At 51.2% G+C, this 27,879-nt stretch overlaps 1 protein-coding gene and 2 long non-coding RNA genes across 6 annotated transcripts in view; 2 read left to right on the top strand and 1 right to left on the bottom strand.

Annotated features, from left to right (window-relative positions):
• Nucleotides 1-2,261: 2,261 nt before the first annotated feature.
• On the bottom strand, nt 2,262-27,431 carry LOC138845004 (uncharacterized). Of its 2 annotated transcripts, none has more exons than XR_011381570.1 (3): nt 26,673-27,431; nt 8,687-8,880; nt 2,262-3,239 (listed from the first exon to the last, which is right to left on the bottom strand). It is a non-coding gene; the product is annotated as an uncharacterized lncRNA (long non-coding RNA). The 2 variants fall into 2 exon arrangements; XR_011381569.1 differs by having other exon boundaries at nt 26,809-27,428.
• The window catches only part of CAMK1D (calcium/calmodulin dependent protein kinase ID), a 464,674-nt gene continuing 462,659 nt past the window's right edge, over nt 25,865-27,879 (top strand). Inside the window, exon 1 of one of the 3 annotated variants that reach the window (XM_051821552.2) lies at nt 25,865-26,320. In XM_051821552.2, the coding sequence (XP_051677512.1) occupies nt 26,229-26,320 (92 nt within the window). In that variant the 5' untranslated portion in view covers nt 25,865-26,228. The remainder of the gene's footprint in view (nt 26,321-27,879) is intronic. The other 2 variants (XM_051821553.2, XM_051821551.2) reach the window with 2 other exon arrangements.
• Nucleotides 26,951-27,879, top strand: part of LOC138845003 (uncharacterized) — a 113,216-nt gene continuing 112,287 nt past the window's right edge. Inside the window, exon 1 of the long non-coding RNA XR_011381568.1 lies at nt 26,951-27,081. This is a non-coding gene — a long non-coding RNA (uncharacterized lncRNA). The remainder of the gene's footprint in view (nt 27,082-27,879) is intronic.

Here is a 27,879-nt window from a genome sequence, read left to right as displayed (position 1 = left end):
TCAGGAGTGGAGCAGCCGGGACTGAAACCGGCAGTCCAATAAGAGAAGCTGGTGTTGCAAGGGGCAGCTTTACCTGCTGAGCCTAGTCCCTCAACTTTGCCAGGCTCTGGGCTTTGAATTCTGTTTTCCTGTCCTTGTGAGAGTATGCAAAGAACAGCTCAGTTTCAACTGTGTGTGTGTGCATGCGTGCCAGATTGACCAGTGCCTTAGGATGAAAGCTTTTTGGGCTGGTCCATCTAGTCTCTCCTGGGTTAGTCCTCTCAATTTTGGCAGATGTTTGAATACCTTGTTGGATGCGTTTAAGAAAATGAAGCCAATATCCCATCTAGCTTCATTTAGTTGTCTCTGGTAGTAGCAAGGTTGAACTGAATCACTTAACCTGCCAGTGCCAAAGTGGAAGTGCCAGGTGACTCAGGTTGCAATCCTAGGTCCATCACTATAACTGGCTGATTTGGCCAAGTTCATTTCCTCATCTATCAGGTGTGGACATTAAACCCCATCTACTTGACAGGTTGGCTGCACAATTTGAAAGTGCCAGTTGTTGGATAAAGTGGTGCGGTAACTATTTGGTTATTGTCCGTGACCCACACTACTATGTGAATTTCAGGAGATGGAAAACTTATTTTTTTCACTGCCTCCCCACCTCGCACCCCAACAATGCCTGGCATGTAGAAGATGCTTGGTGAACGTGGACTATGAGGGAGAGGGAAAGGGAAGAGAGGGAGAGGGAGGGGAGAAGGAGAGGGAGGAAGATGAAGAGAGGGAGGGGAGGGAAGGAGGAGAAGAGGGAGAGGAGGAGGGGGAAGGGAGGGGGAAGGCAGAGGAAGTGATCTTCCATTTGCTGTAGCATTCTCTGAATACCTGCAACAGCTGGGGCTGAGCTAGGCTGAAATCAGCAGCAAGGTACTCCATCTGGGTCTGGAACGTGGGTGACAGGGACCTAAGTACTTGAGCCGCCACCTGCTGCCTGACAGGGTGCATTGGCAGGAAGCAAGGTCAGAAGCAGAGATAGGACTTGACCAAGGCACCCGATTCAGGATGCAAGTGTCCCAAGTGGCATCTTAACCTGCTGTGCCACAAAGCCTGCCGCTGAGCATAATCATTTTAATGACTCTTTTCTCAGTCCTTGCCATAGGTACTTTTTTTTTTTTTTTAAAGGGACAATTTAAAAATGACAAGGTACTTTACCTTGAGTCATGGAAACTAAGTGCTGACTCATTCCATACTCTTGTGCAGCTTTTTAGATAAAGAATTACAATGGTTTTGTCATCAGAATAACTAAGGAACCCAAGGGGCTGATGTTGTGGCACAGAGGGTTAAGCTGTCACCGCAATGCTGGCATCACATATCAGAGCACCAGTTCAAGTCCCGGCTTATCTGTTTCTGATCCAATTTCCTGTTAATGTACCTAGGAAAGCAGTGGAAAATGGTCCAAATATTTGGGTCCCTGCCACCCATGTGGGAGACCTGGATGGAGTTTCTGGCTCCTGGCTTCAGCCAGGCTCTGCCTTGGCTGTTGTGGTCATTTAGTGAACCACCAGATGAAAGATCTGTGTGTGTGTGTGTGTGTCTTTCTGTTGCTCTGCCTTTCAAAATTAATAAACTTTTTTTTTAAAAAGTAACTCAGGTGCACTTTTGTTTAGTGCTCGAATGAACAAAAGTGATTAAATGATTCCATTTTTCGAAGTTGAAAAAAATCATGACAATGGTGATAGCTAGTACTGATTGACTTTCATAGTGCAAGATGCTTTTCATTCATACATTGTCTAATGTTCTTTTTTTTTTTTTTTTTTTGACAGGCAGAGTTAGACAGTGAGAGAGAGAGAGAGAGAGAGAGAGAGAGAGAGAGAGAAAGGTCTGCCTTCTGTTGGTTCACCACCCAAACTCCCAAATGGCCACTAGGGGCACCGCGCTGCACCTATCTGAAGCCAGGAGCCAGGTGCTTCCTCCTGATCTCCCATGCGGGTGCAGGGCCCAAGCACTTGGGCCATCCTCCACTGCCTTCCTGGGCCACAGCAGAGAGCTGGATTGGAAGAGGAGCAACCGGGACAGAATCCGGCGCCCCAACCGGGATTAGAACCCGGAGTGCTGGCACTGCAGGCGGAGGATTAGCCTAGTGAGCCGCGGTGCCGGCATCTAATGTTCTTTAAACAATCTGCTGAAGTGTGTGTTATTATTATTTTCCATTTTCCATATCAGCAAACTGAGACTGAGAGAAATGACTCAGCTTGCCCAAGGCCTCAAAGCAAGAGAGGCAAAACTAGAGGCAAACCAATGGCATCTAATTTACTAGAGTTTCTGTTCTCAGATTTTTCACCGCCATTGAAGGAAGACATTTCCACGTGGTTTAGGTATTAATTAAATTCATTAAGTGTTTACTTAGGGAATAGCAATGTTTGCCTGCAGGGTGCTGGGTAAGGTGACAGGTGGGGTACAAGCCCCCTTTGGGGGCTCCCTCCAAAGGTTAGACATCTGGGCACATGGAAATAAGCAACTCCTGTGGCAAACGGGGTGATTCCATCAGTAACTCAAACGGGCAGACAGAGGCCTGAGGCTGAGCACGCTGGGCCAAGGGGTGGCAGCCATGGACTAACTCATCTCTCATGAGATCTGGAGACCACAACGTAGAAGCCCCCTTTTATAGATTCGAATGCTGAGATAAAGTTTCCCTCATATAGCAGAATGTCGGTTAGAATGACCAACCGAAGCCAAGTTTGCTGTGGTTTTTTCTTGAGTGTACAGGAATAGGTAGAACCTGGGGTTTGAGGTTGGAAAGTAACAGATGTGAAACTGCTCTCGGCTGGCACCTGTCTGCCCTGTTCTCTCTCTCATTTGCTCCTCGCCACCTGCAGGGAAGGTGGAGGGAAGAGCGAGATGGCAGATGGATGAGCAGAGTACGCTGGACTCGCACTCACCCTCCTTAGCTTCTAACCTGCACCCGGAGCACATGTTCCGGTGAATCTGTGCACCGTCTGATTTCTGGAAAGACGCCCCTGCAGAAGGGTCTGATTGCATTGCATTGAAACGTTGGGCTGTACGTAGGCACGGCAATAAGAAAGTTGGAGTGTCTTGTCTGAGGATCCAGATGAAGCCAGAAATAGAAGCAGGCTCTCGGGCCTGCCAGTTTGGGATGGAGCTGCTTTGCTGTGGGGCTGTCTCCGCCTGGACATTCCCTGTGAGTCACGGGTCATCCGGCGCAGGGAGGCAGCGCAGGGGTTCAGCATCTTTTCATCGGGTAGCTGGGTTGAGGGAAGAGCAAAGTTTTTGTTCATGATCTCATTCCAATCAGAGTGTGTCCAGACGCCCAAATATTTGATTTGAGCCTGGTTGCTAAGAGACCTCCCACTGGGACCCAGTTGCCTGCGGGCAGGAGGGCGGTATTGGCTTCACTTCAGATTTCTGCCAATTTATTTTGAAACCAGAAAACCTGGAAGCGTGGCCTCCTGGAGGCAACCGTGGCGAGGTGGGGGAGGGGAGGAGCTGAGTCAGCCCGGAGCAGAGGAAAATCCCCCGCTGACCTGCTGTGTACGTAGCTGGAGGAGAATCATTGCGTTCCAATTGCTTCTGTGAAATGCAGTGGTGAGGTAAGGAGGAAGCAATTGGAGCCTTGTGCTTAGAAACGCAGGTGACATCTGATGAACCTCAGGGATCGCACAGCAGTGGCGGAGTTCTGAGTTCAACTGACCGTCGTTGAGGGCTGCCCGGATTCCAAACCAGAACCACACACCAGCTTCTCGGGTTTTAGTTGCCTGGTGACTTAAAGTGGGGAGAGGCACCGCGTGTGCAGCCCTGCTGTCGGCCGGTACGTAAGGGGTCAGTGCACGGGAGAGCTGGAAACGCCCCTGTGGCTGCTCAGCAGGGGGCACACAGCCAAAGGTAACGGGCTCCGTGCCTGTACGGTGAGACATGATCACGGCACTTTCCCACACCGATGGCGGGACAGAACCTCGTCCCCATGACTCTGCCTCCAGTGCCATTGTCTGGACCAGACAGGGTTGCGATACAGGCCGTGACCTTTCTCTGGGGTATTCTGAAACCACATTTGGCTTTAGAGCTTATGTCTAGAATGAGTGTTACAGATGTCAGAAACCTAGGTTTTGTGGTCAGGGTTTGTGGATGAGATTTGTGATATAATGTAAAAGTATTATATTGACCTTTAGTCAAGGATGGTTACCCCAAGGATGGTTTCTCCCCAAAGATCCTGGATTACTCAGGGTTCGCTAGAGAAACAGAACCAATAGAATATCACTGCATGAGGGCACCTCAAAACTTCATGCAAAAGTAGAATTAAAATATATATTAATTGGGACCGGCACTGTGGCACAGTGGGTTAACGCCCTGGCCTGAAGCGCCGGCATCCCATATGGGCACCGGTTCGAGACCCAGCTGCTCCACTTCCGATTCAGCTCTCTACTGTGAGCTGGGAAAGCAATAGAAGATGGCCCAAGTCCTTGGGCCCCTGTACCCACGTGGAGACCCGGAAGAAGCTCCTGGCTCCTGGCTCCTGGCTTCGGATCGGCACAGCTCCGGCCGTTGGGGTCATCTGGGGAGTGAAGCAGCAGATGGAAGACCTCTCTCTCTCTCTCAATCTCTCTCTCTCTCTGTGTAACTCAGACTTTCAGATAAATAAATAAATCTGAAAAAAAAAAGATATATTAATTGAGGGCCGGCATTCTGACCCAGCAGGTGAAACCTCCATTTGCAAAGCAGGCATCCCTAATTGGATCACTGGTTTGAGTCCCAGTTGCTCTACTTCCAATCTAGTTTCCTGCTAATGCACCTGAGAAGGCAGCGGAAGATGGCCCACGTGCTTGGGTGCCTCCCATCTTCGTGGGAAACCTGGATGGAATTCCTGGCCCCTTGGCTTTGGCCTAGTCCAAAGCCAACTGTTGTGGTCATTTGGGTAGTAAAATCAGTAGATGGAATCTCTCTCTCTCTCTCTCTCTCTCTCTGCTTGTCAAATAAGTAAATCTTCAAACCAAACTTCAGTACTCTTCCCCTGCTCTGGTTCAATCAAGTCAACCAAGTTTCCATGATTGTTTCTGTGAAAGAAGGCATGACGTCACAGTGCTGCTTCACAAGGTCATCACAAGCGCCCTAGGCACCTGACCGAGAGCACGTTTCTTGTTTTGCACACAAGAATCCTTGTTCGTGAGGAACATTGGCAGGGAGAAGAAGAAAGCCCCCTCGAAACAAGACAAATGCGGCAGACGGAGGACCACATTCTGCACGGAGATCCTCAGTATTCTGCAGGATCCTCAGCCAAAACCTGTCTCTCAGATTTTCAGTAATGATAAATGACAAAGCCTGGGGTAAAAATAAACCCACTTCCAGTGTTGTTTCTGGCTGGAGCAGCGGGAAACAGATCTGGTAACCTTCAGGGGACTGGGGAGATGCTGGCCATTGGGAACCCTGGGCCTTTCCAGGGAGAAGGCTTGGGAAGGCAACAGGCCAAAGCTTTCACTGTTCTTGTTCCTTAGTTTCTGTGCAGTTGTAATTAGGAGAAAACCTCTTGGAAAGGCTGGTAATTAAAAACAAGTTTTTTAAAATTTATGTAAGGGGAACAAGTTTCATATATATAATTTGAACAGCATAATGATATTTTCTATCCTGCCCTCCATCCTCCTTCCATTCTTACTTTTCTTTTAATTTTTTTTAAAGATTTATTTATTTATTTACTTGAAAGTCAGAGTTATACAGAGAAGCAGAGAGAGAGAGAGAGAGAGGTCTTCCATCTGCTGGTTCACTCCCCAGATGGCCGCAATGGCTGGAGCTGAGCTGATCCGAAGCCAGGAGCCAGGAGCTTCTTCTGGGTCTCCCATGCAGGTGCAGGGGCCCAAGGACTTGGGCCATCTTCTACTGCTTTCCCAGGCCATAGCAGAGAGCTGGACTGGAAGTGGAGCAGCTGGGACTCGAACCAGTGTCCATATGGGATTACCCGCTACACCACAATGCCAGCCCCTTATTTTAATTTTGACAATGATTTACTTTACTTTTCTTGATAATCACAAGTTTAACCCTCCACTATGTAAAGAATTCAACAAGTAGTAAGTAGAAAAACCCCTGGTGCTCAAGCATGTAGACAGGGCTATAAACAATAATCCCAAAATATTCATTCCATTCATAGACATTACATTTTTTTGGTACTCTGTATGTCAGTTACAATGAATCAAGAACACATATGATACTTGTCTTTGTGGGGCTGGCTGATTTCACTAAGCATAATGGTCTCCAGTTGCACTGATTTTGTTGTGAAAGGCAGGATTTCATTCTTTTTTTATGGCTGAGGAATATTCCTTCATATATATATGTGTGTGTGTGTATGTATATATATGTGTGTGTGTGTGTGTGTGTGTGTATCCCAATTTTTTATTCAGTCATTAGTTGATGGACACCTTTGTTGATTCCACATCTCAGCTGTCGTGGTGAGCTGCTATAAACATGGGGGTACTGATTTCCTTTCCTTTGGGTAAATTCCCACGAGTGGAATGATTGCATCATGTGGTAGGTCTGTTTTCCGATTTCAGGAATCTCCACACTGCCTTCCACAATGGCTGAACTGAATTACAGTGCCACCAACAGCGGATTAAGGTACTTTTCCTCCTACTTCCTGGCCAGTGTTTGTCATTCTTTGACTTTTGGATGATAACCATTGTACCGGGGGGAGGTGAAACCTCACTGTGGTTTTGATTTGCATTTCCCTGACGGTTAGAGATCCTGAGCATCTTTTCATGTGTCTGTAGGCCATTTGGATTTCATCCTTTGAAAAAAAATGTAATCTTTCACATGGTAATCTTTCACATGGTAATCTTTCAAAAGATTTATTTGTTTTAAAGAAATACTGAAAGAAGGAGAGAGAGAGAGAGAGAGAGGGAGAGAATCTTCCATCTGCTGGCTGGTTCACTCCTTGGATGGTTGCAGCAGCTGAGGCTGACTCAATGTGAAGCCAGGAGCCAGGAGCTTCATCTGGGTCCCATACGTAGATGGCAAGGGTGTAAACACTTGGGCCATTTCCACTGCTTTTCCCAGGCCATGAGTAAGGAGCTGGACTGGAAGTGGAGCAGCAGCTGGAACAGTAACTGGCACCCATTTGGGACGCTGGGGTCGCAGGCAGCAGTAGCCACCTTTCTTCCATGTGACAGGTTAAGGCCAGTGATCCCTTGTCATGGGTGTAGCTAGCAGTCAATAATCCCACAGACTGGCTTACATCCACCTGAGGTGTAGACTCCAGAGACACCTCCATTGGTGAGTTTTGGAAAAAAGCAGGAATGCTGAGAAGCACACACTTGGATTTTTGCTCCCTCACGTGGTGTGTTTTGGGTGGATATTTCGCCCTTGCCTTTGCTCTACTTTTGGAGAAGCAGAAGAACCAACGGTAGTACTCTGTCAGCTTGAATGTGAGCACACACAGACACACGTGTACATATACATCTTTATCTGACAGCTGGGGGTAAAGAGAGAGACGGGGAGTGGGCTCTCATCTGCTAGTATACGCCCCAGATGTCTGCCACAGCCAAGGCTGGGTGAGGCTGGAGTCAGGAGCAGAGGTGGGCCTTGAACTTGGGCACTCCAATGTGGGATGTGGGCATATTAACCCCTAGGCCAAGTGTCTACATATGTAGAAATCACGTCATTTACCGTTATAAAAATATCAGCTTTCATTTATAGGTGTATGGTTTAAATAGGAAAATTAGTATTTATTTTCAGTGATAGATTTAAAAAAAGATTTATTTATTCAAAAGATGAAGTGACAGAGAGAGGAAGAGACAGAGAGAGTGCTTTTTTAGCCGCTGGTTCACTCCCTAAATGCCTTCAGCAGTCATAGTTGGGCCAGGCTGAAACCAGGAGCCAGGAACTCCTTCCAGGACTGGGTGGCAGGGGCCCAAGCACATGCAGCACCATCTGCTGCTTTCCCAGGCACATTAGCAGGAAACTGTATCAGAAGTGGAGCAGCTAGGACTTGAACCAACGCTCTGGCATAGGATGCTGGTGTTGCAAACAGTGGTTTGACTTGCTGTGCCACATCAGCCCCTCCAGTGATAGATTCTAAAAGTTTTGGTTAATAAGAGTTACTGTAGGGCCAGCGCTGTGGCGTACTGGGTAAAGCCAGCACCTGCAGTGCCACCATCCCATGTGGGCGCCAGTTCGAGTTCTGGCTGTTCCACTTCTGATCCAGCTCTCTGCTACGGCCTGGGAAAATAGTAGAAGATGGCCCAAGTCCTTGGGCCCCTGCACCTATGTGGGAGACCCAGAAGAAGCTCTTGGGTCCTGGCTCCTGGCTTTGGATTGGCTCAGCTCCAGCCGTTGTGGTCATCTGGGGAGTGAACCAGCATATGGAAGACCTCTCTCTTTCTCTCTAACTCTGCCTTTCAAATAAATAAATAAATCTTTAAAAAAAAAAAAGAGTTACTGCCTGCAACATGAAGGTAATCTTGGGGAATAATATATTGAGAGAATCTTGCAAATTGATAGACTTTTTTTTCTGCCAGAAAACCCCTTCCAGAAATAAGACACCAAGACTATTTACATGTGAAATAAAATGCACCCATCTAGTGGAAGTCTTGTGGGTGGCTGTGTTTTTAATAGGATATATTTTCTTTTGAAGCCATTCATTTTATAATCCAGGCAAAAAAGCAAAGAGCCAGATGTGACAGCTATTAAAAAAAAAGATGCATACTATTAATACCTTATGTTTATCTGCTGCTTTTCTTCTGAGAAGTCCCCAGTGCCTTGCAGATGTAATTCATCCATCTCCATATGTTATCCCCAATTGCAGAAAAATGCCTGAAGTCAGTGAGTTGGATGTCAGATGAGACCTTGGGTCCTTGACCGTATGCGATGCCTTGCTCTGGTTTGTATCCTGTATTCACAGTCCAAATCCTGGGACACAGGAAAATGCCTTTTAGGAAGTCGCGATAAAGAAAAGAAGCCACCTCTCTCGCATCCCCTCAGCTGTCTTGCTGTAGCCCTAAGGCAGAAGCCTGAACAAGCAAACAGCTCTCGCCAGCCAGACTGAGGCAGCCAAGCTTTTTGGCTGGTTTCCCGCATCAGCTCGTCTGCAGTCACTAGTGCATGCTGTTGGCGCCCACTCACCAATAGCGCGTTTCAGCGGCACAGCTCTATCAAAGGCAGTGACAATTCATGAGCTGACGCTGAGCATCCCTGAGACTCCAAGGCCCATAGGGATGTCCCAACAGGGAGGCTGCCTTCCAGACCCTGGCTAATTAGATTCTCTCTGGCACATTCTCAGGACTTCACCCCAGACTCCGAGATTCCTTAATGACTGGAAATGGAAATCCATTACTACTGTCTGAAGCACGGTATAGGAAGCAGTGTTGCAGTTTTCTCTGGGGCTGCTGATCCAAATTCCTTCAGGGGTGTACGGTGTTGTCTGGTGTTAAGGCTGTAGCCCAGGAGGGTTAGGAAAGTAACCAGAAGCCCACGCACTTCCCATGGGTGACAGAGCCGTTGCTGAAATACAGGGTGGGGTGTTGCTAGGTCTTCTTTTTCTTTTTTCTTTCTTAGATTTATTTATTTATTTGAATGTCAGAGTTACAGAGAAAAGGGAGGGGAGAGAGAGAGAGAGAGAGAGAGAGAGAGAGAGATGTTTTCCATCTGCTGATTCACTCCCCAGATGGCCATAACAGTCAGGGCTGGGCCAGGTGGAAGCCATGAGCCAGGAGCTTCATCTGGGTCTCCCACATGAATGGCAGGGGTCCGAGCACGTGGGCCATCTTCTGCTGCTTTTCCCAGGCCATGAGAAGGGAGCTGGATCAGAAGTGGAGCATCCGGGAAGTGATCCGGCATCCATATGGGATGCTGGTGTTGCAGGCGGCAGCTTAACCCGCTGCGCCACAGCGCCGGCCCCCGCTAGATTTCCAACCCTGACTATTGAACACTCATTGAAGCACTGAATAGAATTTTTACTTTTTCAGTCCAAAGGAATAATACTGGAACCTTTCACAAATAAGTCGTTCAAGCTCTCCCCAGCCACTTCTGCTTCTTCCCCTCTTGCTCACTTCACTCCAACCCTGCACCACACCACATCACTTCCTGAGCCCATAGCCTCATGTGGCAGCTTTGTGACGGTTATTAGTGCTGTTTGCCAAATCTTTCTTGCTCTCTACCTTCTGGACACATACTAGGATTGTACTGCCTGGTCCCTTATAGCTGGGTGGGGCTATGCCACTCGTGAGTGGAAGGGAAGTGTATCATTTCCAGTACGCAGCCATGAATTGCAGGTGCAAGACTTGGGCTGAGTTCCCTCTGCCACAGCAACTAGCAAAGTTCAAGATGGTAGCTCCTCTGCCAGCGGGGCCCCTACCAATTAACAATGGATGTGAGAGAGGAATTTTTATTTTTATAAGGTATTAAGATTTGGATATTGAAGTGTGTTAAGCTATCGCTTGCAATGCTGGCATCTCATATTGGAGTGCAGGTTTGAGTCCTGGCTGCTCTGCTTCTGACCCAGCTCCCTGCTAATGTGGCTGGGAATTCGGTGGAAGATGACCCAAGTACTTGGGCTCTACAACCCATGTGGGAGGCCTAGATGGAGTTCTTGGTTCCTGGCTATAACCTGGCCCAGTCCTGGTGTTTGTAGTCATTTGGAGGTTGAACCAGCTGGTGGAAGTGCGCTCTCTCTCTCCCTCTCTTACTTTCAAATAAATAAGTAAATCTAAAAAAAAGAGAGAAAGAGAGAGATTTGGAGATTGAGAGAATGCCTAGACTATTCCAATGACATTTTGCTTTGATTTTCTTAGAATCTTTGCACGTACTTTTTCTTCTGTGTAAAACCTACACTTGCCCACCTTCCCCATTTGCCAATGTTGACTGACACTTGCAGGCCTGCGTATGAGGTCTGTTTCCCACAAAGCCCCATCTGAAGCTCCAGGAGCAAATCTGTGCTTTCTTGCTCTTCCCAGGGCGAGCCTCCCTCAGAGCCTTCACCGCGTTTTATTCTTGCTGTCTATTTACCTATCTGCCTTGCTCATTTAGGGGCCAGAGCGCTCATGGGCAGCAACCGCGCTTCATTCACTTCTGTACCTACCGTGTCAAGTACAAGTTCAACAAGTGTCTATCAGAGAAATGTCAGCACTCAGGAGACTGAGGGACCCAGTGGAGGCCAGCAGTGTTAGGGTTCATAGTCCCCATGCCCCTAGACATACCCCCACTAGTCATTTGCCAAATATTGGAAACTCTTGGTTAGCATTGCCTTCTTTTCTCTCTCTCTCCCTTTCTTTCTTTCTTTCTCTCTCTTCCTTTCTTTCTCTCTCTCTCTCTCTTTCTTTCTTTCTTTCTTCCTTTCTCTCTCCTTTCTTTCTTTCTTTCTTTCTTTCTTTCTTTCTTTCTTTCTTTCTTTCTTTCTTTCTCTCTCTCTTTCTCTCTTTCTCTCTCTCTCCCTTTCTTTCTTTCTTTCTTTCGACAGGCAGAGTTACAGAGAGAGAGAGAGAGAGAGAGAGAGAGAGAGAGAGAAAGGTCTTCCTTTTTCCATTGGTTCAACCCCCAAATGGCCGCTATGGCCGGCGTGCTGTGCCGATCCGAAACCAGGAGCCAGGTTCTTCCATCTGGTCTCCCATGCGGGTGCAGGGCCCAAGCACTTGGGCCATCCTCCACTGCCTTCCCGGGCCACAGCAGAGAGCTGGCCTGGAAGAGGAGCAACTGGGACAGAATCCAGCACTCCAACCTGGACTAGAACCTGGTGCTGGCGCCGCAGGTGGAGGATTAGCCTATTGGGCCGCGGTGCTGGCCACCTTCTTTTCTTGCTTCAACTTTGTCTATAGTTCAAACAGCTAAAACAGAAAGAATGTCTTGACATCTGATTCCTGTCTTTTGATAATTACACCTTTTTATAGGAAATAACTAAAAAAAAAAAAAAAAAGTGGGGGTGGAGAAGAGAGAAAAAATGTGGAGAAATTCTTTCCAGGCAGCTGATGTTGTGGTGCTTGTAACAGCATCCCATACTGGAGTGCTGGTTCCAGGCCCAGCACCCTGCTGACGCACCTGGGAAACAAAAGAAGATGGCCCAAGGACTTGGGTTCCTGCGACCCACACAGGAGAGTTAGGATGGAGTTCTGGGCTCCTGGTGTCTGCCTGGCCCTGTTGTAGTCATTGTAGCCATTGGGAGCATGAACCAGCTGATGGAATCTCTCTCTCTCTCTCTCTCAAAGAAACAAATCTTAATTTAAAAGAATTAAAACCAAGAAAAGAAAACCTTCAGTTTTTTTTGGGGGGGGGGGGCATTGTGTTTGTTTAAGCCTGACTCTGCTATGTTGAAGCACCCTTCATTTTTATGGGTGCATTTGTGCTTTGTCATCAAATACCCATCCCTCTGTGTTTGGACTAGCCCCCTCAGTCCTAACACAGCGCCATCAGACTCTAAATGATGCCTGGTACAGAAGAAGTAAAAATCTAGTTCAGGGTAGAAAGTTAGGGTTGCCCCACTTATGCTCAGGGATAATTTTCTGCATAAGGGGTGCCGTTTTTATTGTTGTAGTGTCCTTAATTTTATAAATGTTTCTATGTATATTGGCTAGTGCATCTCAGTGAGTTGTTAAGAATAGACTCTGGCCGGCGCTGTGGCTCAATAGGCTAATCCTGCGCCTAGCGGCGCCAGCACACCGGGTTCTAGTCCCGGTCGGGGCGCCGGATTCTGTCCCGGTTGCCCCTCTTCCAGCCCAGCTCTCTGCTGTGGCTCGGGAGTGCAGTGGAGGACGGCCCAAGCACTTGGGCCCTGCACCCCATGGGAGACCAGGATAAGCACCTGGCTCCTGCCTTCAGATCAGTGCTGTGTGCCGGCCGCAGCATGCCAGCCGCGGCGGTCATTGGAGGGTGAACCAACGGCAAAGGAAGACCTTTCTCTCTGTCTCTCTCTCACTGTCCACTCTGCCTGTAAAAAAAAATAAAAAAAAAAAAAAAAAAAAAAAAGAATAGACTCTAAATTCTAATGTGAACTGACAAGATTGTGTTTCAGTGTCAGCCATAGAAGCAGAAAATTTCAGGCCTGGGAAGAAGTCAGGCAAGGTTTATACTGCTTTTTAGCCCAAAGTAGAAAGATACAGGTTAGTGTCCTATACGTAAAGATCCAAAGGGGTGTGCCCATTCAAAGTCTTTTGAGGTTTGAAAAAAAAAATAAAAAATTAGTTTGGATAATAAAAAAACCATTTTGTGGCCAGTGCTGCGGCTCACTAGGCTAATCCTCTGCCTGCGGCGCTGGCACACCAGGTTCTAGTCCTGGTTGGGGCGCTGGATTCTGTCCGGGTCGCTCCTCTTCCTGTCCAGGTCTCAGCTGTGGCCTGGGAGTGCAGTGGAGGATGGCCCAAGTCCTTGGGCCCTGCACCCACATGGGAGACCAGGAGAAGCACCTGGCTCCTGGCTTCGGATCAGCGCGGTGCGCCAGCCGCAGTGGCCACTGGGGGGTGAACCAACGGAAAAGGAAGAACTTTGTCTCTCTCTCTCACTGTCCACTCTGCCTGTCAATAAAATAAAATAAAATAAAATCATTTTGTGATCTCATTTTGGTTTTGAGCTCTTTTTTTTTTTTCAATTGAAAAGATTATTTTTATGTTGTGGTGACATTGGCTGTGGTTTGACTACTGCACGTCCATTTCTCCTTTATCTAGTGATGGCTTCTCAGCGTTTGCCTGATGTCCTTGATTTGAACACACTTTGACAGCGGTGTTATGGTGTGATACAGTCAAGGGCATGGCTCCCGCACGGGGCAGCTCAGGTGTAATGCACTCCCTGGGGTGACACCTGCAGAAGTTGCTTAGTTTCCAAGTCTTGTCTGGGAATAGTGATGTTAGGGACCCGATAGGTTGGATGTGCAGAGTAATACATAAAAACAGGTCAAGCACTTAGCACAAGACCTGACGCATACCATGAACTTGGTAAATGTTTGCTATTTGTAGTAATATTACAGTTTCTGTCTTTGGGGACTTTATAGCCAGTGCCTTCTACCATCAGCCATGACAATAAAGAAGTCTGTGACAGGCAGATCTGGTTTTTTCCAATATATATAACATGATATTGTTTTCCATAGAAACAGGATTATTTCTTTGGACATAGATAGTTTTCCTAGGACATTGATATCTTGCTATTGGTTAGCCATATATTTCCTGGTAATAGGATGGAATCTTCAGTTTGCAGAATTCCAGTTTCCTTCATTTGCAGAAAATTTACTTGAATAGCACTTTTAAATATTTTTTGTTCCATTATTTCAGTCTATTTGTAAGGGATATCATTTATGTATAGATTGAACTTCCCAGGTATCTTGTTAAATTTTCTAGATACTCTTTGTTCATTTTCATTTTATTTTTCCCTACTAGTCATGATTGATCCTCTCTGTCCCTTGCAACATTTTTTTAAAAAAATTATTTTTCTTTTTATTTGAAAGACATACGACACACACACACACACACACACACACACACCGTCCCAACACACACACACAGAGGGAGGGAGGCAGAAACGGAGGTCTCCCATCCGATGGCTTACTCCTCAAATGCCTTGCAACAGCCAGGGCAGGGCCAGGCTGAATCCAGGAGTCAGATATGGGAAGCAGGGAGTCAGCGACTTCAGCCATCATCTGCCACCTCCCAGGGTGCGTGTTATCTGGAAGCTGGAACTGAAGGCAGAGCCAGGCCTTGCACCCAGGCCTCCAATATGACACACAGGTGCCCCAAGGGCCATCTCCACTGCCGTGCAAATGCCTACCAGTCTACCAGTTTTCCTTATGCCATTTCCAAAGTAGTCTTAAAATTTTTCCCCCATATGGTCTTTATATCTATGGCTATTTATTTTTAAAGATTTATTTTTTTTTGAAAGTCAGAGAGAGAAAGAGAGAGAGAGAGAGAAAGAGAGAAAGAGATATGAGGACAGAGAAAGAGATCTTCCATCTGCTGGTTCATTCCCCAGATGGCCACAATGGCCAGAGCTAGGCCAGGCTGAAGCCAGGAGCCAGGAACTCCTTCTGGGTCCCCCCATGAGCACAGGGGCCCAAGGACTTGGGCCATCTTCCACTGCTTTCCCAGGCACATTAGCAGGGAGCTGGATCAGAAGTGGAGCAACAGGGACATGAATTGACACCCATATGAGATGCCGGTGTCACAGGTAGTGCTGTCACCTGTCACTGCTATGCTGCCTCTGGCCATTTTATTTTTTTCCTGATATTCTTTCTTTCTTAAGAAATTCTGGGTTGTGTTTTATCTCCTTTTATTTCATTGTGCTTTCTTTCCCAAGGAACTTTTTTCTCTGTTTTAAATTCTTATTTAATACAATAACTATTTTAAGTTAAAGAATTTTGACATTTAAACCCCAATTTTATTTATTCTATAGCAAGACATTTCTTTTCTCTTGTTCTTTGTTAAGATCCTGAGTTTATTTCACATGTTTTTTTAAATCTCCCCCACATGTCCATGTGTGAATACTACCACTACTACACCCTATATTGCATGTAGACTTGAAACTAACCAAAGGGGCAGAATTCCATCTTTAAAAATTAAACAGGCATTTTAGTCAATATTTTCTTGGCAGTACAAACTGGGTAATATGTATCAAACCTGGAAGGAAAAGTTCTCACTCTGCATTATGACAAGGACAGCCAGATAGCCGCTATTCCAGCAAAACCTTCTAAAAATTACTTGCTCAAGAGGCACACACACACACACAGACGCACAAACAGTGTCCATCTACTCGGTTTGCTCCCCACCTGCCCCCAACAACTGAGCTGAGGCTGACACCAGAGCTTGAAACTCATTCCAAGTCTCCCATGTGTGTGGCAGGAACCCAATGCCTTTTTTTTTTTTTTTTTAGATTTATTATTTGAAGTCAGAGTTACAAAGAGAGAAGGAGTGAAAGAGGGAAAGAGATCTTCATCTACTGATTCACAAACCAGATGGCCACTAAGACCATTGTTGGGCCAGGCCAAAGCCAGGAGCCAGGGTCCTCATCTGGGTCTCCCACATGGGTGACACAGCCCCAAGCACTTGGGCCATCTTCTGCTGCTTTCCCAGGCCATTAGCAGGGAGCTGGATCAGAAGTGGAGCAGCCTCGATTGGAGGAGGCACCCGTATGGGACGCCAGTGTTGCAGGTGGTGGGTATAACACAACACTCGGTTTCCTGCAGCATCACTGATGTTCCCCAGAGTCTGCGTTAGCAGAAAGGTGGAGGCAAGAGCTGGAGTCAGGAATCAGAGCCAGGTACTCCTACTTGGGATGTGGCAGTCTTAACTGCTAAATGCTCACTCCCAGGACATGGTAACCCACTCTTTAGAATCTAAAGGGGGCCGGCGCCGTGGCTCACTAGGCTAATCCTCCACCTGCGGTGCCGGCACCCTGGGTTCTAGTCCTGGTCGGGGCGCCGGATTCTGTCCTGGTTGCTCCTCTTCCAGTCCAGCTCTCTGCTGTGGCTCGGGAGTGCAGTGGAAGATGGCCCAAGTGCTTTGGCCCTACACCCACATGGGAGACCAGAAGAAGCACCTGGCTCCTGGCTTCGGATCAGTGCAGTGCGCCAGCCACAGTGGCCATTGAGGGGTGAACTAACGGAAAAAGGAAGACCTTCCTCTCTGTCTCTCTCTCTGTCCACTCTGTCAAAAAAAAAAAAAAAAAAAAAAAAAAAAAAAGAATCTAAAGGGACTCCCTCTACCATTGCCTGTGCGATCACCCAGAAGCAATTCTTCCATAACCGACGAACTTGGCTTCCATTCTGGGACGAGGACCACCTTTTTCTGTGCTTGCTAGCATTTTTGCTTTGAGAGTTCTCTGCAGAGCTGGGTTCTTTTGCTGTCTTGGGATTGTTGTGGGTTTTCATTTGAAGGTTTCTTGACCTTTTCATCTTGGTGTTAATGGCTTGACTCTCTTGGATTCTGGCTTGATTTTCGTGCATTTTTGGCTGGAGCACCTTATTTCTTCACTGGACCTTTCTCTTCAGTTTCTTCATCATCACGCCCATCATCATCATCTTCAGGCCCAGCAAGTTTTACTTGTTATTTTTCTGTGGTGACTGGCTACCACTTGCAGGGGCAGGCTGATGTCCAGGTATACTAAAGTGTTCTCTCTTGAGACCGCCGCCTCAGTGCCGGCATCCCATATGAGCGCCGGTTGGAGTCCCAGCTGCTCCGCTTCTGATCCACCTCTGCTGTGGCCTGGGAAGGCAGTGGAAGGTGGCCCAAGTCCTTGGGCCCCTGCACCCCCATACAGCACCCGGAAGAAGCTCCTGGCTCCTGGCTGCGGATGGGCACAGCTCCGGCCTTTGCAGCTACTTGGGGAGTGAACCAGCAGATGAAAGATATCTCATTCTCTCTCTCTCTGCCTCTGCTTCTCTGCCTTTCAAATAAATAAATAAATCTTTTTTTTTTTTTAAGAGCTCTCCATCTGCTCACTCTGTACCTTTCTCCACTGCCACTTAGTGCTGTCCACCTACATGCCCATGCCCTGACCAGATTTTAGCCTTAAGACCATGCAAGGCTGGTGCCGTGGCTCAATAGGCTAATCCTCTGCCTGCGGTGCCGGCACACCGGGTTCTAGTCCTGGTCGGGGCACCAGATTCTGTCCCGGTTGCCCCTCTTCTGGGCCAGCTCTCTGCTGTGGCCTGGGAGGGCAGTGGAGGATGGGCCCTGCACCCCATGGAAGACCAAGAGAAGCACCTGGCTCCTGGCTTCGGATCAGCGTGATGCGCCGGCTGCAGTGCGCCGGCCGCGGCGGCCATTGGAGGGTGAACCAACGGTAAAAAGGAAGACCTTTCTCTCTGTCTCTCTCTCTCACTGTCCACTCTGCCTGTCAAAAAAAAAAAATAAATAAAAATAAAAAAAAAGACCATGCAAGGTGTTGTTTTGGAGCTCCCCAAGGAAACTGCTGGCTATGCCAGCATTTTCAAAGTTTGCAGTGTTACTTTGATTGGGCTGCCTTTGTAATTCATTGCCTCTGCTTTGACAATGTGCACTTGTACCAGGACCTAAACGTTTCGTAAAGGTAGCTGGTGCTCATGTTCAGCATCATCTGCCTTAAAGTGATCATCGTCGGCAGGTGTTGGTTTACAGTGGAACTCAGGGGTTCACGTTCATGTCTGCCGACTGCTCCATGGGGGCAGTGTCATGGAGTTAGGCAGGAGAGAAAGGCGATGGAGACACATCTTTACTGCCAGAGAGCAGCCACGCAGGATGGAATTGTCCCAGGGAAATATTTCCTTGTATTGATTGTATACTGCCACTCATTTTCCCATTTCTTTTCTCCCTTTTAAAAAATGCTAATTTTCCGGCCGGCGCCGCGGCTCACTAGGCTAATCCTCCTCCTAGTGGCGCCGGCACACCGGGTTCTAGTCCCGGTCGGGGCGCCGGATTCTGTCCCGGTTGCCCCTCTTCCAGGCCAGCCCTCTGCTGTGGCCAGGGAGTGCAGTGGAGGATGGCCCAGGTGCTTGGGCCCTGCACCCCATGGGAGACCAGGAAAAGCACCTGGCTCCTGGCTCCTGCCATCGGATCAGCGCGGTGCGCCGGCCGCAGCGCGCCGACCGCGGCGGCCATTGGAGGGTGAACCAACGGCAAAGGAAGACCTTTCTCTCTGTCTCTCTCTCTCACTGTCCACTCTGCCTGTCCAAAAAAAAAAAAAAAAAGCTAATTTTCTGTCTTTCTTAAAAGATTGCCTATTTATTGAGAAGGAGAGGGAGAGAGGGAAAAATACAGAGAGAGGAAGACAGGGAGAGCGAGCTCCCATTTGCCAGTTCACTCCTGGAATGTCTGCAAAGGCTGGGACTGGGCCAGGCCAAGGCTAAGGACAACAGCAGGAAGGCAAAACAGGTCTCTCATGGGGGTGGCAGGAACCTAACCACTGTAGCCCCCACTGTTGGCTCCCAGTGTCTTCACGGGTAGGAAGCCAGAGCCAGGCGTTGAACCCCTGGACTCCGATGTGGGTGGGACTTGAGCATCTTAACTGCTAAGGCCAAATACCTATCGGCCTTGTTTTTCTATTTTTGTCGTTGGGTTGTAAAGGTTTTGCACCAGGTGATTCCTTTCATGATGGCAGCTTTGCCAGAGTTGGAGTTAAGGAGTGGACCTCAGGCAGCTCTCAGGCTCTCTGCTCTTCTCTGCTCAGGCCATCTTTATGTCACAGGCTTGTGATGGAAGGTTCTTTTGTTCTTGACCTCTTCCAATAGAGTCTTGAAACTAGCCTGCTCAATTACCCTCCGGCCTATCATCTGGATGACAGAATGCTTTTTGCAGAGGTAGCTGTTTCGTGTGATTCCTCATTCAGTGATGCTTTTCTTCAGTGTTATCCTAGTGGACGCTGCCAACAGCTTCTGTTCATCACAGGACACAGGCAACGCGCCCCAGCAACTCTCTTCTGTTTCTAGGAGCTAAGTAGAGAACTTGAGATGCTGACTGTTATACAGCATTTGTGACAGGAGGCCCCTCACTAAATGTTGTCAGATGATCCATTTAATGGAAATGACAACCAAGGTGGTTTTTTTTTTTTTTTTTTTTTTTTTTTGACAGGCAGAGTTAGACAGTGAGACAGAGAAGGGTCTTCCTTCTGTTGGTTCACCCCCCAAGTGGCTGCCATGGCCGGCGCGCTGCACCGATCTGAAGCCAGGAGCCAGGTGCTTCCTCCTGGTCTCCCATGCTGGTACAGGGCCCAAGCACCTGGGCCATCCTCCACTGCACTCCCTGGCCACAGCAGAGAGGTGGCCTGGAAGAGGAGCAACCGGGACAGAATCCGGCGCCCTGACCGGGACTAGAACCCGGGGAGCCGGCGCCACAGGCGGAGGATTAGCCTAGTGAGCCACGGCGCCGGCCTGATGACGCCCAAGTTTTAACATGAAAATCCTTTCCCCTTGTAATTCTTCTTAGTGAGATGTGACCACCTTTTATGCAGAGGATGTACCTTTATGAGGTCACCTAATAAAGTATTTGGATTAGGGGGTGGGCACAGTGGTTCAAATTCTATTTGGGACATCAGTATCTCACTTTGGAGTTTCAACTGTGCTTCTGATTCCAGCTTCCGGCTAATGCACACCCTGGGAGGCAGCAGGTGATGGCTCAAGCAGTTGGGTCCCTGCTGCCCATGTGGGAGACCCTGATTGAATTCCAGGCTCCTGGCTTCAGACTGGCCCTGCCCTGGTTGTTGTGGTCATTTGGGGATTGAATTAATGATGGGAGTGTGCTCGTGCAAGCGCGCCCGCTCTCTCTCTCTCTCTGCCTTTCAAATAAAATAAAACAAAGAAAATTAAAAACAAAGCAACCTCTTTCATTTAAAAGTTTTTTGATCCATATATTTCTGGCTAAAGAGTTTAGTTTTTGGACATAGTAACACTTCTGGACAAGCTTTTCATTGTATGCATAAACCAATTTGGGAGGCCCAAAAAATCACCCGATTGGTTTATGCGCATTCCCCCCTTCTACAACCTGTATCGTAAGTGCCGAGGTAGGTCACAGGCCTTAGACAAACTCAGTGGCGGATCTGGGGGTTGAGCTGGGTCCTCTGGCTTCTGATTTTTCTGCCACACCGGCTTGCCTTCCTGCCTTGCTGCTTTGTATGTGATAGGCGGAATAGAGGTAAAAATCCAGACATTTGCAAATGTACTGAGCATTTACTTTAGATAGTGCTTACTTCCCCCATGCCATTGCTCCAGGCCTGAACCCAGCCGCAGAAGCCTGAGCTGTTAGCAGGAAGGGTGGCTGCAGAAGAGTTTGATGGGGCTGAAATTCGTGACTCTGATGATGGCTTATTGACAGCGCTGCTTCCTCACACGGGTGCAGGGGCCCAAGGTGTTGGCCCTTCTACTGCTTTCCCAGGCCATAGTGGAGAACTGGATAGGAAGTAGAGCAGCCGGGACTTGAACTGGTGCCCATATGAGATGCCGGCACTGCAGGTAGTGGCTTTACCACTACACCAAAGTGCCGGCCCAGGTTTCCAGTTGTAAGGGCCTTAAGGAAATATAAAGACTTAGGCCCTCCATTCCAGTCATCCAGACTGTGTGTCACAGCTCACTGCAGTGCAACAGTTGAGCTTCTGAATGATGGGCATTCGTGTACCAATGACTGAGTGAAGGGTGGAAAGCAAGCAGAATTTGACAGTTGTCACCTGTCTCTCTAGAAAAACATAGTGAGCTGCGGGGAGTGGCCAGTTACCCCAGAGAACAGCAAATAGAGTTAGGAAGTTCAGAGGGCTGAGGCTTAGCCATTCTTAGGGACAAGGAGGGTCTTGGTTTTTTATTGCCATTTCCAGGACCAAGAGCTTTTATTTCCCATGATGTCCAGTAAGGGAGAAATGATCATAAGTCGAGTCAGACTGAATTTGTCTTTGGATTTCTAACTCCTTTTTTTTGAGAGATGGGGGTAGGGGTAGGAGTGGGAGGAGTCTCCATTAAGTTTGTCTCCTGGGGCTGGCGTCGTGGTGTAGTAGGCTGAGCCTCTGCCTGTGGCGCTGGCATCCCATACGGGCACAGGTTCGAGTCCCAGCTGCTCCTCTTCTGATCCAGCTCCCTACTAATGCACCTGGGAAAGCAGAAGATGGCTTAAGTCTTTGGGCCCCTGCACTCATCCAAATGGGAGACCCAGAAGAAGCTCCTGGCTCCTGGCTTTGGATTGGCACAGATCCAGTTGTTGCGGCCATCTGGGGAGTGAACCAGCAGATAGAAGACCTCTCTCTCTCTCTGTCTCTACCTCTCTCTGTAACTCCATCTTTCAAATAAATAAAATAAATCTTAAAAAAGAGAAAGTTCCTTGTCCTTCAGAACAACACATATGAAAAAGTGGGCCTGCATGCTATTTCATTTTTTTTTCTCCATCCAACACATACAGGGATCAGTTAGCGCATGTACGTTACCGTGCCAGGTGCTGGGGAGACGGTGGTGAAGAATCACCAAGTTCCTTGCTGGTGTGGAGCTGCCAGCCTAGGAGGAGCAGTCACAGCTGCTGAGCCAGGGGTGCCATCGTCCCCTTCACCGCTCCTCTGAAATGGCCTGCCTTCAGGAGGAAGAAGAGATGACCAGAGAGGCAGGCAGGCAGGCAGGCAGGCACACCCATGCATGAACACTTCTCCAGCTCTGGGGGTAAGGGCAGACGCTGAGAATTGTTCATGGGCTCTGAAGGCTCTTCCTTGGGCAGAAGAGCAAGGGCAAAGTAGAACAGGATGAGGATGGAGAAGGTGATAGAAGGGAATCAAGTAGGAAGATGGCAAGGAGAAGCAAAGAACAGATGCTACTGGTAGCATGCAGAGTGTCAGTGGGGACTGCAGAGGCTCCCGCTCTGTTGCCTGCAGCTCCTTCCACCTGACCCTGGCCACCCAGGAAAGATCCCAGTCCTTACTGAAGGTGATACCAGGTTTGCCTCTGCCTTGGGTCACGTGTCACAACCTGGAGAGAAGCTCCTGCGGAACTCTGCTCTCCGCCCCTCTTGGACATCCAGTCTGCTGATGTAGTCTGGGTTTCTAATCGGCAGGTAGGTGTGGTGGCTGCTCCTGTGCTTGGAGAGCCCAAAGCTCAGGGTCTCTGAAGGATGGACAGTAACAATGAGGTGGGGTGGTGTCGGGAGGGTGGCTGGTGCTGTGGCGTAGTTGGTTAAGCCTCCACCTGGGGCGCTGGTTTGAGTCCTGGCTGCTCCTCTTCCCATCCAACTCTCTCCAATTGCTTGGGCCCTTGCAGTCCCCCGGGGAGACCCAGAAGCTCCTGGAGTGTGGAAGACCCTTCTGTCTCTCCCCCTCTCTGTAACCTGTCGCTCCCCCTCTTCGTGGAGGAGCAACACAGGACCCTGCGCTGTTCTTTCGTCTGCTCGGCCCTCCCCGGGTTTGCCGCTGGTTCTTCCCGGGTTGGCCACTATCCCTTCCACCTCCGTGGAAGGGCAGTTCCCCCTGGCCACATTCCCCACTTCCGCAGGGGAGCGGCACACCGCCGGCCGGCTCTTCTCGGGGGCTGCACAGGTGTTCCTTCAGCTAGATGTTCCTCATAGATGTTTCCGGTGCATGCCGTTTCTCTCCTCCTTTATAGTCCTTCTCTGCCAATCCCAACTCGGCTGCCCACACGCCGAGTACGCTGCTCTCCAATCAGGAGCAAGTCCTACAGTTAATTGGTTGAACTGGAGGCAGCTGTGCGGAAGCTGTTTACTTCTCTCCCAGCGCCATATTGTGGGAGAGCAGATGCATAGAATAAGTCTTAATTCGAGTAACTTAGTCTAGTCCGGATTGCTCCCCACAGATCCCCCTTTCTTTTTATTTTTGGCGTTGATACGCGCCTGTCTTCGGTGTCCCGCGGCACACACTAGAGTTGCCACAGGCTCTTACAAGTCCTATCAATCAGGAAAACCGAATCCGGGTCCTCTCTTCGCCATTGTGAGGAGGTTTTTAGGCGCTGATGCATGCCTGTGTTCGGTGCCCTGCAGCGCATGCTCTGCTCTGCCCGCAGGGGCTTACAAAACCTATCAGGCAAACCGAATCCAAGCCTTCTCATTGCCTTATTGTGGGGGAGACTTATTAGTGTTGGTTCGTGCCTATCTTCGGTGACCTGCAGCTCATACTCTGGTCGAGCTTTGCTGGCGCTTACCGCCTTAAATCAGGCAGACCGAATCCAAGCCTTCTAATTGGCATGTTGAGGGGAGGCCTTATTTTTCTCTATTTCTCTATCTCCGGGCATTCCTACCTCTCCCATTTCACTTCTATCTTCCAGCATTCCCATTTCTCTTTTACTTCACTTCCAAACTTCTGTTTCTCTTATCCCTGCGGCTTTCCGGCACCTCGCCCCGCCGGCGGGTTCCCGGCTCTGCGCCGCTTCAGCCCGCGCGCCTCTCTGCGCGGCTTCCCGGCTTTGCGCGGTCCGCGGTCTCCACGCTTAACCCTTTCGCGTCTGAACCACGGCCTACGCCAGCGTTCCCTATCTATTCACGCCCCGTGCTCTCTCTGCACGCGGCGGCTTCCGCGAGTAACACAGCGTAGCTTGCGTCTCCGCCACTAGGATTCAATCTAAGTTCCCCGGGCTAGCCTGGCGAATTCAACCCAGCGTACGTCTCCGCCCCACGATCTGGCTTCCCGTCCTTTGCTCCCCGGGCTAATCAGACGGATCCCAATCTGGCTTACGTCTCAGCTTCTGGTTTTAACTTTTCGCCCCCTATTCCCGGGCTAACTTGAGAATCCCAAAGTGGCTTTCGTTTCCGCCTTGGCCTGCCCCCCGCGGCTTCAATTTCCCTAACATTTTTCTCTACCCGGTATGTTTCCCCAAGCTTTCCTCCAACGATATTCCTCCCTCATTTCTCCTGGCCTCTCCCCACAGTCCGCGTCCGAGTCTGTTTGTTCTAGCTTTCACTTTCGCTTTCGACCTTAGAGATTCCTCCCAGCTTCCCCCCGTAGTCCGTATCCGAGTCTATGCCTAGGCTTTCAATAGCTTCTTCCGGCACCCTTTTCGTCCGGCTTTTCCCTAGGCTGTTTGCTAGTCTCTCTCTCCGGTATTTTCCCTAGGCTGTTTGCTAGTCTCTCTCTCCGATATTTTCCCAATTCTTCCCGTTTCTTCCCTCCTAAGTTTGCTGTCCGAGTCAGGTTTCCTATCCGAGTCACGGCACCATTATGTCGCTCCTCCACGAAGAGGGGGAGCGACAGTAACCCTACCTCTCAAATATATAAATCAATCCTTAAAAAAGAAAGAGGGGGTGGATGGGGAGGCCAGGCTGCCTTCTGACCTCCTTGGGGTCAGGGAAGGGTCTGGAGGGAGGGCGGCAGGCCTGCAGCCAGCAAGCCAGAGTTACACAGAAAGCGCTGGATGCACTCAACACATTTCCCCTTTCAGGGAGGTTTTTTTTTTTTTTTTTTTTTTTTTTTTTTTTTTTTTTTTTTCCTTTGACAGTGAAATTGGAACAGGCCTGGGAAAATGGGACAGGTGTTCCCAATCAAGAAACAGGGCTGTTTATCCAACTCAGCTGAAGGGCCCCTAAGGGCGGGGAAGTCCTGACACAGAGGAAACTCGACGTTTTCCCATCTGCAGGTAGTCCCCGCAGGTTGGCGCCCACGGAGCGCGCACGCGGGCCGCCCTCTGACAGGTGGATGCCAGCTTAGGCCCAAGCACACCTCCGAGGTGCCAGGCCCGAGGGGAGTCTTTGGGGTGGGATGTTTCCAGATGCCACGCTCCGCCACCCGGGCAGCCAGCGCAGCCAGCAGCGGGTGGCTACGGAGCGGCAGCCCTCGCAGGAGAGGTGCGGCCAGGAGGCTCGCTCTCCGCCAAGTCCCGGGTTCCGGCCGACGCCGCAGTGCTGGGCGGAGAGACCGAGAAGCCGGGAGTGGCAGCCAGGCCCGCCCAGGCCGTCCCCGCATCCCCCTCTCCGCGCAGCCCCCGAATACCCACGCCGAGTTTTTGCTTGCCCCAGGAGGCCACGAGGCGGTGGCTGCGGGTCCCGCTCGCGCCCACCCCCAGCCGCTCTCCTCGGCGTCCCGCAATTGTCAGGAGGCCGATTTTGGTGCAATGCGAATTAGCTCCAGCCGCGGAGCCGGGAGGGGACCGACCGGCTTTGGGAGCGCCCGCCGCGGGGCCCGAGTCCACGCCCACGGCCGCCTCCATCCCGGCCGCCGCCCGTCGCCATAACAACAGGCCCCCGCCTCGCCGCCCGGGGCCGCCACCCCCCTACCCCGCGCACGGGGAGGGCGCCCCGCATCCCGCAGCCGCGCACCCCCACCCCCGCGCGCGCGGCGCATCTCAGCGCCACGCAGAAGCGCCCCCTCCCGCCCGAGGAGGGAAAGCCCTGGAGCCCCCACCCCCCACCCCCGCTCGAGTCTCGACTTCCTAATAAAGCTCCCCCCTAAGGGGCTGGGGCTCTCCCGCGCGCGCGCGCGCGCGCACCCCGCACCTGCCCTCCCGGCCGCTGCGCGCGGCTCCCCCGCGCGCCCAGGGCTCGGCGCTCCCAGGGAGTGTGGAGCGGGACATCCCCGAGGGCGGCCGCGAGGGAGGCGGGGAGCCCGCGGGAGGCGGGCGGGGTGTGGGGTGGGGGGGGGAGAGCGGGGCGGGCGGCGCGGAGGGAGCGGGAGGGAGGCAAGAAAGTAGCAGAAAGTGAGGCTGGCAGGCGGTGGCACAGGAGCCTGCGAGCGGCGGCGGCAGGAAGTCTGAGCCGAGCCGGGAGGGAGCGCGGCGGCGGCGAGAGCGAAAGAGGAAACAGCACAAGAGGAAGCGCCGCCGCGGCCCCGCGCCCCGCATCCCCCGCGCCGCGCCCCCGGCGCCCCCTCCCCAGCGCGCCCCCGGCCCGCCCTCCGCGCCGCGCTCGTCTGCCATGGCCCGGGAGAACGGCGAGAGCAGCTCGTCCTGGAAGAAGCAAGCCGAAGACATCAAGAAGATCTTCGAGTTCAAGGAGACCCTCGGAACGTGAGTGGGGGGCCGGGAGCGCGGGCCGGGAGGAGGGCGGAGGCGGCCGCCCACGCCGCGTGCTCTGGGTCTCAGTGTCGGCCCCGCCGAGCCTCGGGTGCGGGTTTGCACGCCCCCTCCCCCGCGGGTGGGGGCGGGGAGCGCCGGGCTTTCTGAGAACAGCCCACGCGGGCGGCCGACTTTGCGCTTCCCCTGCCGCCGCCGCCGCCCTCGCCCCACGCGTGCTCGTGGGCCGAGCTCGGGGGCGGTCGCCGGGCACTGGCTGCGCGCGTTCCCTCGCCGTATGCACGGGCGCCCGGTGTTGGCAGGGAACCTCGGCGTTGGGGTCCTCGAGGCCCCCACCCCCACCTACCGCCCCCTGGTCGGGTGTCGGTGCGGGATCCGCGTCTGCACGTACTCGGTGTCGGCGAGACTTTGTGCACGGCCACGCGCGGTCCAGGAGGGGCGCGTTTCGCAGTGCCCGGGGTCACGTGTGGGCAGAGCCTCACCTGCTTGCCCCTGCGTTTCCCCGGGTGCGGGTCTCCGCGGAGAGTCCGCGCGAGTGGCCGTTCAGGCGGTTTTTCCTCCCTCCCGCCCTCCAGCCCCGGGCCCGGTTCAGTCCCGTGCTGGCTGAGAGCTGCGTCTCCAGGAAGCACACAGGATCCGAAGTCGGTGGCACGGCTGCTCCGCGGCGTGCGCGGCTCGGCTCGGCTCAGCGGCCGTTCCCTTTCTGCCCCGGAGTTTTGGTTTTTGTTTTGTTTTGGAGCGCCTCGGAATGATAGGTAGGGAGGCTGAGAGAGTCAGGGAGGCAGGCAGGGGCTGCGTGCGTCTCAAGTTCAAGTTTATTCTCTCCCAGGCGACGGGCGGGAGCGCTGCTTCCTCGCGCCCGTGCTCTGGGAGCTGCCCGTTTTGCAGGGGTTCCTGGAGGTGCTGCGGAGCCTGGGAGGAAAAGAGGAGGCATTCCCTGGGAGAAACGGGTGCGTTGGTGGGTGCTCTGCCCTCCTCCCTGCCTGTCTTTCCCGACCCCCGCGTTGACACGCGTTCCCAGAACCAGATTCTCCACTGCAGTTGTTGGGTCGTCCGCCGCGGCGTCTGCAGAGGTTCCCCCCAGAGGGGGAGATGGGAAAGCAGCATTTCCCAACCGTGCTTCTGAGTCCTAGGGGGAAGCCAGGTGCCCAGGGCTAGGATAGGGTCTCCCCGCACTTGGCCTTGCTCCTGGAGTGCACCTGTGCGTACCAGCTGGCTTTCTTTGTCAAAGTGAAGACAGAAAGGAAAGGATGGAGCTTCTTCCCTCGCAGGGGTGTGGGGCTGCCTCTCCGAGCAGCCGCTTAAGGGGTTCGTTTTCACCGAAACTTTTGGGAGATTGGGGTTTGGTTGAGTTTGGGGTTGTGACTTCAAGATGCCCAAGTTCCCCGGGAAACCAGAACAGTGCCCTTTGCTTGTCATGCAGGGACAGACTGAGTGTGGCTGCAGATGAGGAGGTCTGAGTGTGTGAATGTGTTCCTTTGCGTGGCTTAGCCTCTCCTGAGCACCGGTTCCTGTGCCCGCAGCCTCCTGCCCTGCTCTCTGCCGCCCGCTAC

This window comes from Oryctolagus cuniculus, chromosome 13 (genome assembly GCF_964237555.1).
Source record: "Oryctolagus cuniculus chromosome 13, mOryCun1.1, whole genome shotgun sequence".
Lineage (NCBI taxonomy): Eukaryota > Metazoa > Chordata > Mammalia > Lagomorpha > Leporidae > Oryctolagus > Oryctolagus cuniculus.
Note: the sequence above shows the minus strand (reverse complement) of the source record. Positions and strands in the feature narration are given on the sequence as shown.